General features: G+C 41.5%; 1 protein-coding gene across 1 annotated transcript in view; it reads left to right on the top strand.

The window, feature by feature from the left end:
• ece2a (endothelin converting enzyme 2a) overlaps positions 1-14,667 on the top strand; it is a 57,358-nt gene that overhangs the window by 20,704 nt on the left and 21,987 nt on the right. Inside the window, exon 3 of the mRNA XM_026373816.1 lies at positions 6,539-6,822. Coding sequence (XP_026229601.1) covers positions 6,539-6,822 — 284 coding nt within the window. The remainder of the gene's footprint in view (positions 1-6,538; positions 6,823-14,667) is intronic.

Genomic DNA, 14,667 nt, shown 5'->3' with positions numbered 1-14,667 from the left:
CACACACACACACACACACACACCATCACAATTTCTTGCTGAATCATGATCTTTCTCCTTGCTGCTGCACCAGTGACTGACTAAAACACTGCCAGTCAAAGAGAACAAACGGTACAGGAGGAGTGTGGTCACACACACACACACACACACACACACACACACACACACACACACACACACACCTATACACACACACGTACACAGGACATACTTTATTGCTGCGAGTAGCCTGATGGAAAAATAAATATTAGTACCTCTGCAGCTGACTCAGAGTGGTTATAGTGTGAGTGTGGGGAAAACTGGTGACATGCACAGCTGTTAACACAAATGTGCGAGCAAACAGCCCAGGACAAGCTTCACTTTAACTTGTGTTAGGTGGTTAAGAACACTGGTATCTTCTTACACTCCCAGTAGCAATTCTGTGATGTGTGACTGACGTGTTAGCTTTATGATTGAACTGCTATGGTATTTTCTGTCAGCAGATCATAACCCTGTTGAAAACATGTGGGGGATTTTGGATCCACCACCATCAACAACAACATCCAAACACCAAATAAGGGAGTATGTTTTTGGATGTCTGTCGTTGCTCTTCTGCAGTTTCACAGATTTGTCACCCATCTATACTTGTGACAGAGGATGTTATGATTTGATTAGGAGTGTACTGCGATATGCTGGGTGGGGTGTCGATGGCTCTAATGAGAGTTTTACGTAGCTGTTTAAATGAGAAGAGATGGACACAATATATAGTATAAATAGGTAATTGTAATTATAGTCACTGACCTGCTTGCTTCACTTTACCACTATAATAATTTCAAAGGAGGATCATTTGTTGTTGTTGTTTTCGGAAGTACAATGGATCACAACATCACCCCTTACAGGGATCTAATCTGCAGTGACTGACTCCTCCCGTGTGTCCGTGTGTCTCCACTAATTCTTCAGTTACACGGCCGGGGCAGATCAAGTTGCACCATTTGCGCTCTCTGCCACACGCTCTCTTTGTTCGTCTGTCTCTCACTCTGACTCCCACTGTTAGTCACCCCTGTTGCTCTCATCTCGCCTACTTTGTCTGACAGCTGCCCACCCTTCATATTAGTGCCCCATCCATCATTCTTGATCTCGATACTTTCATCACAGCACTGTAGGCTTTTTGTTTTTGGCTGTTGTTTGACCCCCTCTAAGGACATTGAGGGCTTTAAATGCAGACTGCAGTTCTGCAGCAATCACAGTGTAAAACATACAGGCTTGCAATTTTTATAACTTTTATGCACAGGAAATACTTAACTCATGGTATTGTATGAAGTATGTCGGGGTGAAAGGTAACAAAGCATAAATGGTACTATTAAGAGCAAGTGGGTGGCTTTCAGCAACTGTTAGTTCTGGCTAAAAAGATAGGAAAGATGGCTCCATCCTGTCATTGCCATTTACTAAGCCCCCATTCCTGGTGCCTGGTGGTTGGTATTTTGGATCTGAGAGAAGCTTTCGGCTTTATGCCACAACAGAGAGGCAGAATCATACAATGGAGTCCTTCCAAAAGTCCTCCATCATGCACACTCCATCAAACAGTCACACTGTCACGGGCACACGCTTAATTATTCAGTCACTAATTATCTCATATACCCGCTTACATAAGTGAGGTTTCTTTTGTGAGAGGAGGGAAGATTGGACTTCTGAGGAGAACTTGCCGGAAGAGTGGAGCTTTTGAGAATTTCATCTGGGCTCACTGCTGATGCAACTTCTGTGGAGCATCTGAAACTGCTTGCAAAATACAGAATATTCTATATTTGGTGTAAGTTGGCCACGCAAATGCTAACATGACTAGTGATGATTGTAATCAGAAAGACTTGTGCACAGCAGTTTTACAAAGCACAGAGCACCGTTTTTTTAGGTCTCTGTTTAAAGAATCGCACACTTTTGATGAGGCTGTTTTGAGATAAAGATGCATTATCAACGAGCCGGGAAATGGGAGCTGCTGTAATTTGGAACGACCGTAAACATTGTGACACATCAACGCTTTCCACACATATCACCATATTTAGATAATCAACATAATCAATGACATGAACGCATGGTTTCAGCCCTAACTTGGTGCAGATGCAAAGATGGTGAGCGAGAGAAAATGTACACGTGCTTGACCCGCTGGGTTCTGTGGGTTCAGTCCTTTGCTTGTCTTTTCTCCTCCTCTTTCCTTCATCTCCACCTTCGACTCCATTATCCTGCTCTACTGGTTTACTCCACTCTCATTCTTTTTTTCTGACAGAAAACTTTTTTCTCTCTCACTTTATTTTAACCTCTTTATTTGAACTCCCCACGCCTTTTATTTCGCCACCACTGTTGCCCCATTATCCCCTCCCTCCTCCAGTCTCTTATCTTGCTCCATTCTCTCCACCTCCCCTCCTGCCTTCCTGAATCTTCTCTTTGCTCTCTCCTCTGTCTCAGTGTGTGGCTGAAAGAATTCAGCACAGTAGCTGAAAGTTTTTTTTATTTAAAATTTATTATTTATTAATACTGTACAATTCATCACACCTCTTATACTTATGCTCTAATTACTGCCTTAAGATTTGCTTTTACGACATATCACTGAACTACTTAATTACAAGCATACCCCAGCCTTAACAGACCTTTACAGTATGTAGGTCAAATAAAATCAAGATACTGATTTGTTCTAAATGTCAAAAAATACATGTTGTATAAACATCATGCCTAATTAATTAGATAACAGTGGACCGTAACTTGGAGGGAAGATATCAAGAGATAATTGGTTAAAACAAGTGTGACACTGTCTGCTTTCATTATTGTCCCGATGCACACATAAACACAGACACACGTGCGGGCGTCTTGTGACCTGACATGACCACTCACATTCAGTTAATCACGCTTTGTGCACAAAACTGCATCAACATTAGCTTCAACAACTGTGAACTTAATGGAAAGTTCTTCTCTATTTAAGTATACACGTGATTTGTGTGCATGCACAGAAACAACCTGAGACTCCACTTCTCATTTGTTGACATTTACAGTAGACCCAGCTGAACTTTTGGGAGCGTCACCGTGGCATCAGTTTACCTCGGGTTAGCCCAGACCCTACTGGGTGTGCGGGGGCGGTGTTGTTGCTCGAGTGCATGTGAACATCACCTTTCATCAGCGCTGAGCACACTTCCCTATCCTTAATGTGTCTAAACCAGTCAGGGATGTGAACAAATACCCTGCATGTCTCTGACATCATGGAGTTTCCACTGCTGTGCTCGGCTCACCTCAGAGATAGCAGCTTTGATATTTTACACCGCTGGCTCACTCGCAGGGGTTCCCCACCCACCACCCCTACTGACCATAGATGGGCTCTGGAGAGTTGCTGTTTATGTGGAGGGAGGTCATCTGATAAGTGAAAGGTCGAGTCGCCAGCAGTTCACGTTAGTAAGAGTAGGAGTAAAGGAGCTTGTCTGTAAATTAATGACATTATTATAAACTTAAACCTACTTTTCTGCAGTAGGATTGGTTTAATATGGAGTTTGTAGGAATGAAAACAAACTTTTACAAACATTGTATGCAATCAGTAAATTACAGATTATAGTTTAAATTAGCCAATGTACACTCGCTGATAAGATTTCAGTGAGGTTAGGAACCTGTAGCAAAAAGGCTTTTTTGTTTTAAATTCAGGAAATGTAGAATTTTATGATAAACCCTTTCCCCATCCCTCTCTCTACTACTGTTTCTATACTGTAGTTCATGCACAGTATATCCTATTTGTATTCAATACATGGGCTGTACTGTCCTAATTCTTGTGTGTTGGTCTAGAAGTATGTGAAAATACTGCTCCGTTTCTTATCCTTGGTAAGCCGACCACCTACGAGCAGCAAAGGAATGCTGCGTTTTTCTTATGCGCTACCTCTGAGGTTTCCTTTCCTGTAGTGTCTCTCCACAGTTGTAAGAGTCACATGTAAAACCTTTTCTGTAATATCAAAGGCCTTGTCAGGTCAGACTTGAAACCTGATATCACTGTTGCAAAGAGCATCTCTGAGTGTGCAAGAAGGAACCACCTCCATGTATGGCCAACAATCCTCTCTGCACAAGGAGCTGGTCCACTCCTTCTATTTAAAAAAACCCTGTTTGTGCAGAATTTCCAGTATAAATGGATACAGAGAGGTAAACAAGACTTCATACCAGTTTACATGTGTCACAAATAGGTGATGGATGATCGTTACAGTTTGTTTTTGCAGATTCGTTATGAGTGGCGCTGGTGTATTTTTTAAGACCAGGACTCAAAATTTCCATCACACACACATGCACATACTCACTCAACCAGTAGAACGAGGTGATATGACACCTCTAACTTTAGCCTCCCTCTCTGCTGCTCTGGATAATCCAGTTAGGATGCGTTCTCTGGCTATCAGGGGGTTTTAGCTTCCTCACTTCCAGCCGGAGGAAACACAGACTCCCGGCTCCAGACTGGCCACGGTATCCTGAAGAAACCTTTGTCACATAAACACACACACAGTACAACCTGTAATCTGTCCCATGCATGCATACATGAGCTAACATATATACAATACACCCTGCCAGAGTGTGTGTGTGTGTGTGTGTGTGTGTGTGTGTGTGTGTACAATATAAGTTCAGAGGTGGCAGGGGGCACTAGCTGATGTCACAGGCCCAAAATGAGTTGTGTCCTTGATGACAACCTGGCGACTATAACTGTCGTGACAACCCCTAGGAATGAGCTGTCATGTGACACCCCTTCCTCAGATTTGAGTACATGGAAAAGAAAGTACACACACTCACACACATATCGATATCAGTGGGGAGAACCCTTTGGAAACAATTTCTGGTTTGCTTTGGGAGCAGAGGGGGGGGGGGGGTGCATCAGTGATTAATTCCTCCCTGCAGAGGAACAACGTGGCCACAGAATGAAGCCACTGTTCCCCTTCTTCTTTCACCACTGTGTAATAATTGTCCTTGTTTCCATAACGTTTGACGTCACCATTTGTTTTGGTATTTTTTTTTATTTTTTGAGCTGAAAGAAATCTTGTGTGTTGTTTATGGGTTTGCCCCTCCTCCGTATTTTCCAAAGTTGTTGCAAGCTTTTGGCACATGTAAAGACAGATTAAAGACGGTTAAAATAACCTGTTGAGCTTGAGTAATTCAACTCTGACGCATTCTCTGATATTCCAGCCATCCATAAAAAAAGTATTCAACTATTTGAGTGTGACAAACAGCGCTGACATATTTCCTCTCTTGTGTTGAAGCCAACATCACGGGGAGAGCCATCAGGGGACGGCACAGCTCCAGCCTTCTGATGTCTGGAACATACACACACACACACACACACACATTTGTGTGCATTAGCAGCTCACACACTCTGATATCACTTGAGCTGTGTATTTGGCACAAGGTTCCTCTGCTGCTTAATGTTTGAATGTACCTGTGGTTGTGTTTTCTCCTCTCCTTTGTCACTTGAATTCTGCTTTTATCAATTTTTCTCATATCTACTGCCTCTCACTTGTCCATGTCTTTAAGTGTGAATTAATGCCTGCTATGATTAAACAGCATAGGGTTTCTTTGGGTATGGCACACGCACGCAAGCACACACACGAATGTGTTGTTTAGTGTGTGAGCCTGTCAGCTGAATCAGTCCTACAGACTTGCACACACTCAGGCACACATGCATGTAGCTTTCAGAGACTGGTAATTAGTGGAAGCAGCAAGGTGATAACAAGCGCCAGCCACACGTTTGCAACAGAGGTGTCGATGTTAACGTGCTGCTCGAAGTCACAGCCCCACCTATCAAACATATGTACACACATAAGCCTAAAAAGTAAAAGATGACCATTTTGTAGGTTAACATACGTGCACTTCACCTTTTCTGAGACGGGTAACTTTTATGCCTCCACCATGTCTTCCTCCTACTGCCTTCGCTCCCTCTTCTGTTTGTCTTCTCCACCCACTCCTCCTCTTCCATCTACATGATCTATGAGTCATCTGATCCAACAGGTGTGATGCTGCATTTTACTTTTCTTGTTCTATAAGAGGCAATCTTCTTCTCTGTTTTCTCCCCTTTTTTTTATTTCTTTGGCTTTCATCTGTCACTAAGATGAACTCAAAGTTAAAACTTTGTTATTGGGGATGATTGTTTTGAGCTGTGACGTCATGTCAGGTTTCAAACTCTAAACACACTTTTTATGAGCCCCATATGGTCGTCTAGAGTGAGAGGTTTCCACCTCTGCTTGTTGCTCTGTAGATGATTGAACATCAGCTTGATCAAACAGTGAGTGTGTGTGTGTGTGTGCTCGTTTCTGTCTAATCAATCACAGGAGGCAGCCCCAGTCACAGCAGTCTTTGTTGTCATAATATCAGCTAGCTGGTTAATCCCATTATGTTGCTATATTGATCACACTATCATTTACTCATAGTGAAAAACATATTGAGGATTTGAGTCATCAGAGACGCGTTGAACCTAGTCCCCTCCCTCTCTAGGTTTTTCATTCCCTTTCTTCCTTTGTTTTTATCCTCTACCGACATGTCACATGTTCCTTCTCTTTTCCTTCAGGGTGTGGAAACAGCAGTATGAGTGGTGACATGTACAGTGCTGGGTACCGCTCCATCACCAACATAGACTACTCCTCAGTGTGCATCGGTACAATGAGCGCCAGGTACAGTGACTGCCCCGGTATGACCTGGCATCAGATGGATGTGCGACAGCTCTGCTTCCCTGACGCATCCTTTGATGTCATCCTAGAGAAGGCCACACTGGATGCCATCATGGTGGAAGAGAAGACACCTTGGGAAGTGTCCCCTAAGACCGCCAGTTTCATTCACCAAGCACTCACAGAGGTACGGTTAAAAAATCTAAATCTGCTCAAACAAATTATAGAGCCTGTTCAACAAGTTGCTCAGTCACAGCTGGCATGGATGTATCCAGACATCCATACCACAGTACTTCTGAACAGTATGTTTAACAAATGATGGGAAAGCTCCAAGAAAGTAAGGTTCAGAAGCTTCACCTCAAAGCTAAAGGAGATGGAAGATGATTGTTTTTCCTGGAAAAACCTGGAAGACATCATTCTCTTGTTGTGCACTAATACACAAAAAGCCTACTTGACAGATATACTGTAGACTCGTCCAACTTTACTGGCATTTTCTTGAGCTGTCAGTATTGCCACAAGTGTTTCTACAGATCAGTGATTTGAATTCTCTGCTACAACAGTTTATCTGTAAATGGCTTCTCTCTGACAGTGAAATCGGTAATAGTGGCACTTTACATTTCCACTCCATCCCCACAGCCCATCAGTCGACTTACACAGTGTCGAGTGCCCTTCAGGTGCTGGCTGCGGCTCTAAACTACTGCTGTGTCAATGTGACAATGACAGTGTTTTGGTTATTAGCGGTGCTTCACCTTGACACACTAGCAGAGAACACAGCTATCAACTAGAGTAGGGGACTTCTGAGCTCTGATCGAGGAAGAATTACTCATGATGTTCTCACTGGCGCATTTGAAAGCGCTGCTAAGTGAGTAACAATACAGAGCTCGGTTTGTAATTACAGGTACAGTTCGGGCTCAATATGCACGCTGAATATATAATAAGCATGGTAAATGCAACAGTTGAAAAGGTCAGAATGTATGAAACAGCTGGAGAAGACTGAGTAGAGGGGCCTTTTAACCAGACATTATAAAATTATCATCACATGAAAATGTCACAGTGGATTTCAGGTTGATATTCCACTAGAAAGTTGCACTTAGTGGCTTGGCCAGTAGGAGTTGTAGTGTTGCTGATAAGTAGATTTGCTGCAGTGCAATATGGTGTTGTAGTGCAGCAATAATTAATCAGCTACTTTGAAAAAATACTTTTTGTTTTTGAAGTAGTTCTTTTCAACATGTGACAACCTTAACTGAATACAGCTCCGTCTTTCTGAAATAAAATGGTTTATGTCTATGTCATGCATTCAATAGATTTACTGTTAGATTCATCACTGACACAAGATGATGCCTGAAATATGTAATCAGACAAAGGGTTTAAATTTATAAATAAATCAGGTTTAATACTGCAAGTTTCACCAGGGACACGCTTGACTTATGAATTAAACAAAGGAATATACTGTGCTGGATATAGGCCAAGGTTTTAATCACAGCGTCGGACAACAGCAACATGCACATGCACAAAAAGTAGACCATGTCCTGGGTGTTTTCCTCTTACAGAAGGATGTATTAAGAAAGATCACTGAGTGTGTTTGGGGGACAGATGGGAGGATTTGACTTCCTTTCAGAAGAAGTGGAGCTGAACTCACGAAGCAGCCTCGTTTGAAAGCTATTACAGCAAGACAGTCGAGTTCCTTCTCACTCGTCATCACCTGCTTCTCTTCGCACATCTCCTTTTTGTTCTCACTTCTGCCTCTCACTCCGTTTTCCCCTCATTTCCACTTTTGTTCCTCTCACCTGCTCTGTGCTCATGACTGTGCGAAGACAGTAATGTGTGATTGTGTTCCTGATGTCTTTCTGAGTGTTGTGCATCTTTATGTGTGCAAATACCAAAGTGTATGTGTGTTATCACAGAGAACTCGATAGTCTTCTGCGCTGGTGTATTTTTGCTCTCTCACTGTGGTCTGTGTGGGTACAGCAGTCACGATCCCTGTTTATGTGCATAGAGACGCATGTGTGTGTGTTATTCTGGAATGTGGGAGCTGGGTCCAGAACCTACTTTTCATTTCTTGCAAGAATCAGTCTCGCAAAACGAAAAATCAGGGCACATGGGAAAAGATAACAAAGGGAAGACGAGAAGGGTAAAAAGAAAGCTGGAATTCTTTAGGAGAATCAGCCTTGGTCAAAGAGAGAGTGATGAGAAGGGAGGAGATCCCAGAAGAATTTTATTGTTAATTGAAGGGGAGGGAAAACTGCATGACAGCACAGGAGAGTGAGGAAAAAGATGTGGTAAAAGAGGAGCGGGAGACAGAAATCAAGACTGACAGAGAGCTAATGAGCAGTGCGCTTGTGTGAGACCAATGGGAAGAAGGTAGCAAAGGAGAGGGAGCAAGAATAACGGAGAGGAGATGAGGATAAAGAGTGGAGCACACTTAAATCTGTGCTGTGAGAGAGTAATGGCTGTGTTGAGCAGCAAACTTCACTTCAAAATATTTTTATTTCAAGTGAGCATGACAACTACCATAATGCTTAAGTATGTAAAGATACAGTAGCAAGAAAAAGTATGTGAACTGTATATATTTGAGGCAGAACTGCTTGTCTGCTCTGTCATATTCTTTGGACGTCTCATGTGTGGCTCTCTTCAAGTTGTTCCATAGCAACTTTATTGGGTTGAGGTCTTTGCTCTGACTTGACCACTACAAGTGGCAGATTTTGTTTTTCTAAAGTCATTCTGATGTGCACTTGCTCTGGTGTTTTAGGTCATTGTCCTGTTGCATCACCCAACTTCCACAGAGTTTCAGCTGGCCTACAGACATTCTCACATTATTCTAAAAAATATTTTCATACACTTGAGAATTCATCTTCCCCCCAATCACTGCAAGCAGGCCCAAATAATGGTGTTTCCTCCACCATACTTTACAATTCGGATGATGTTTATATGATGATATGCTGTGCCCTTTGTACACCAGATGTATTGTTGTGTGTTGTTGTTCCAAATAGTTTAATAGTTTAGTAGGTTCATCAGTCTTTAAAACATTTTGCCAAAACTGCTGTGGAGTGTCAATGTGCCCTTTGGCAAACTTGAGGCATCCAGCAATGTTCTTTTTAGTAAGGAGCAGCTTCCTTTGTTGTGTCCTGCCAATGACACCCTGCTTGTTCCATGTTTTACCTATTTAGACTCATGAACACAGATGTTAGCCAGTTCCAATGATGCTCCAAAATCTATGAGTGCACTCTGGGTCGTTTCTTTATGTCATTGTTGAGTGTTTTTTGTGCTCTTGCAGTCAATAGGACTGGCCGCCCACTTCTTGGTGGAGTCCCTTTAGTGAGGTATGGCTCACTTAGGAGTCTTCTTCTTGTGCATAGCAAACTCAAAAAGTTTGAGTGTTTTTTGTCAGTGGCTCTAGTCCACACCTTCAAAATAATTGTCTTCCAGGTATGCTAATACCTGACTCTAATTAGCTTTTTGGAGGTCATTATTCCAAGGGTTCATATACTTTTACCACTTGCACTTTGAGGTTTTTATTGTTGTTCTCAATAAAGACTTTTTTTTTGTAGGCACATTATATTTGTTATTATACTCTTGACTTAGATGACAGTCACATCACATTTTAAACAACAAATGCAGAAAACCATTAAATTCTAAAAGAAGTTACATCATTTTTCTTTACACCATACTAACATACAAAGGATGCAACCTGCACAGGGCCCAAACAGATCAAATGCAGAAAGTGAACCAAACATCCCTATAAAAAAGATCGATCCACAGTCACAGCTGGTCCGCATGGAGGACAAACAAGCTGTACAACCGTACAGAGAACCACGGTGCAATAGGTGCTACCACAAGGAGTGTTTTATTTTTGCACACTCACATGCATAAACAGACTCTCACAGGCCATGGTGCACTGAGGTGTGAAATTTATTTTACAGTCTGACACACTCTGTGAATCACTCCTACTGTTGCTATGGCGACTCTTTAGTTGGATATCAACTCAGACTAACACTCCTAATTGCTAACCTTTAGTCTTTAAAGAGGTAAGGACTAGTCCTTCCTTTCGTTCAAAGAGTTAAGGGCTAGTTTGTAGTTTTCCTAATATTTTAAGTCGTGTTTAAAGAAATAAAGAAAAATCGTTTAAGATGAAACTGAGTGAAATGAAATTTTCTCTTCCTTCCTTCTCCGCTGGGCAGTTGCAGACTCGGCTGCAGAACGGTGTCCCTGGAGTCTGTGTCTCTTTGCCGAAGGCTGCTGAAGTGTCGATTGTTGATAATGTAAGGTTGAGAAATTTAGCCTAGTTTACAAGTCTGGTGAATTCTACACCGTGTCAATGCATAAGTGAGCAAATATGAATAAAAGCTTAGTCACAAAGTCAAAATCTGCACTGCAAGTTTCAGAAGAAGGGAGTTGTTGGTGTCTGTTGTAGACATTTTGTTTCCCAAGTGTAAACTTCTTTGTGGACCTCTGTGTTATGGTCATTGTCTGCAGAAGTTTCAGGTGCTCCATGGTCCTGAAAATTATTTTGTATTGATCAGTGTATCTTTAGTTATCATCAGGCTTTTATTTATTTAGTGTGCTCTTGGTTTAAAGGATCCAATTTTCAAAATGAGAAGGCTCTTCAACAAGTGCTGCTGTTCCAGCAAAACCATAAAAACCTTTACTGAAAATATATCAACAAGAAAAACACACATAGAAACTAGAAACAAGTATTAACCATCAAAATAAAAATAAAAACAATTCAATTTATTAAATCGCACACTGTATCACCAAACTGCTGCTCCATTTGTTCACACCAAGTTGATACATGGAAAAAGGCAGAGCTTAGAAATATGAACAGGAAACAGGTGAGATCTGAAAAATGTGAGATGATTTTTATCGTATTCGTCCATCATATGTCTTCTTTTCTGAAATAAATATTAGTTTTATACGTGATTTGGTTCAGTTCATTCATAAGAAGTCTTTGCTTTGTTGAAGGCACATTTTAGCCAACAAGAGATTTTCATATTTTACTAGAAGTCATGTGGTCCCATTTCCAAGTAATCACCTCCTCCACAGGGTTAATGTATTGGAAGACATATGACTGTGTGCCCACCCACCCATCATGGCGGAGAGAGGCTCATTTCATGACATCATCCTGCTCTGATTTAATGCAGAGAGATTGATAGACAGTCATTGACATTAACTGGTTGTCCTGGCTCCTGCTGTGGAGGAGTTCTCCCCTGCTCCATTACCGGGAAGCATGGATGCCTGCTGGGAAAATGGCCCCAGGGGAACATTCATATTAGGACACACACATTAGCTCCAGCCTTATTTCCCAGAGTTGCATCGCTTGTATGCTCAAATAACACTGAGCAGTGTCTGCATGTTTTCATCTCTGTTTGAACCTTTTGTGCCAGGATAAAGTGGATTACACCAATCCACTTTAGTCTCTCTCTCCTGTCACACACTCCATTTCTGTCTTCATGTTCTTGTACAGCAAAAGGTGAAGCTTAAGAAGGAACTGAGATATTAAGTGCAAATAAGTAAATTATGCTAGCCCTCACTTATTTCTGACAATGTTTAGCATAGATTCGCTTTTTAACTTGCATTTTCTATTTGTGTTATACTCACAGATATAATGATGACTGGATTACTTTGATAATAAAGAGAACCTGGTGATTTTTAAGCAGCTTTATGGGTGTTTATGATCTTGATGGACACTGCAAAAATACACTCTATCTAATATTCTAAGGGTTTTAAAGTGCCTCAACTGCCTTTCAGCACCGTGTTTGGCATCAGATGACCTTGTTGGGATTTGGCACTATATGAATAAAATTGAATTTACCCTTGCGTTACCCTTTCTGTGCATCTCCTTTAACTCTCCATCACACTTTGACAGCCTCTGTCTTCACAGATGAAAAATGATTTAAATCTGTAGCTCTATAAAATTCTAGGAGGAAGCAATAAAAGTGACGCAGGCACTGAATCTGCATATTTTCAAACCAGCTTTGTTTTTGTTACTGAAGTGTTTTTTTTTTTTTTTTTACGTCTCTCTTGCCTTTCTGTTTATCTACGAGCCTTGTGAGCCCTTTTCACACAGATCTTTTAACATATTCATGCACAGACATGCTGTGGTATTATACATGCATATTGCCAACAAATGCGCTGTATGTGTAGTCCTGTTAGTTTACAGATGTGTGGGCTGCTTTGCATGTGTACGTACGTATGTATATGTACATTTGCATTAAATATCTTGCCATGCATGCATGCTTTTGTGTGTATTTTGACATTATTTGTGTGCATTTCTCCATGGCTTGTTCCTGTTCTTGTCCAGCTCCGGTGGAGTGAAAGTAGAGCAGTGGAGCACACGTGAGGGAGAGGGAGCGTGGGTGATCGCAAATCTGTTTGCGCATGTGTGGAGATGTGAGGATGGGATCAAAGACGGGGTGTGCGCGCGTGCATTTGTGTATGCTTGCAGAGCCATGCTGCATGAGCCATGTTTACCTCTTGTGCTGCTTGTGTGTGTGTGTGGCGTTACAGAATGTCTTTGCAATGTATATTTACATGTGTTTTTTGTGTATATTTGTGAGTGTGTCAGGGGGGTAAAACTTTAAATACACGTGGTCAGTCATACACACACACTGGCAACTCACATTGGCAGACACTGGCATGCACACAAACTCTACAAAGCACTGTATAGTGTATTATAAGCCATGATACACTAGTACAGTATGTTGATGGGTGCTCTGTTCTTTTTTTTCTCTTTTTTTTTTTTGTTCAGCATTTTTAAGTGATCACACTATTTTTAAAAATCATTTTCTTTTAATGAAAAATTACGTGGGAACGACATGTAGCTCAGTCTGCAGAGCAGTTCTCCTGGCTCAGTGGTTTGACTCCTGGCTCCTCCTGGCTACATGTCGAGTATTATTAAACATAGATGCACTTGTGGTCTCAAGATATTATGAGATTATGAGATATATTTGTTGGAAGTCATCACAATTAATAAAGCTGTTGTTCTCTTTTACTTCCTATTCCTTTTTACTTCGTCTTCATATTCCCTCTTATCTTCTGTCGTGAGCTCATCCCCAGTTCTCTCCACATGTGCCCGCCCTTCCTGTCAGTTGGTACTGTTGTTAATCCAGCGTAAAGGTTTCTTCCAGCTGTGAGTAGGGAAGCTCCCGGAGCCAGACACAATGCCTCCATTACCTTGTACACACACATTCTCCTCTCTCTTAATCATACACACACACACACACACACACACACACACACACACTCCCCCTACTCAAACCTTAATCATTACAACAAACCCCTGTGCTAAGTAAAACATGATTCCAAACTTAACCCTAAAATCAAGTCTTCAAACAATGCTTGAAGTTGTGCAGACTGGTCAAGATGTCCTCACAATGGATCTGATATACACACTGTCTCAGGTTTACGCAGTTTACATCTTTGATAACATGTAAAGTGTTGACATAGGTTGGCAGATGTAACTGTGCCAAAATGAGTCACTGCTAAATCTCATGAAAGTGACTGAATGCTTTGATGCACTCATCTTGTGCATTAATACACACATACTACACACACGCACTGTACACACAGGCAGTGTTGATCTCAATCCTGTAGTTCTTTATCACGTCATCTGTGTACCTGATTACAGTATTACTATGGGTTGTCCCCATTATTTCACAACTCATAAAGTATTGGAGAGTAAGAAGAAAGTTTCAAAATAAAATGGTATTTAATGTGAATAACACTGAGAGATACAGAGCTCTAAGAACTTATTTCTGTTTCTTATGAATGAAAACTATTTCGAACATGTATCAAAGAAAACTTTGCATTTGTCTGGCTAAAAAAATCTGACTCATGGTAATACCATAGACAGGTGAAAGCCAAAAATTAAGTAAACGTGTCCTGTGCATGGACACACACACACACACACACACACACACACACACAAGAGTGTCCTGGCCAGCTCACTGTTGCCTAGACGACCGATATCGACTACAGAGCACTGTTCCTATGGAAACAACGGATGCCTAAGAGAGGAAAATCATTAATTGGTATT

The sequence above is a fragment of the Anabas testudineus genome, chromosome 17 (assembly GCF_900324465.2).
Source record: "Anabas testudineus chromosome 17, fAnaTes1.2, whole genome shotgun sequence".
Classification (NCBI taxonomy): domain Eukaryota; kingdom Metazoa; phylum Chordata; class Actinopteri; order Anabantiformes; family Anabantidae; genus Anabas; species Anabas testudineus.
The sequence above is the reverse complement of the archived record's forward strand: the minus strand, read 5'-3'. Positions and strand labels throughout refer to the sequence as shown.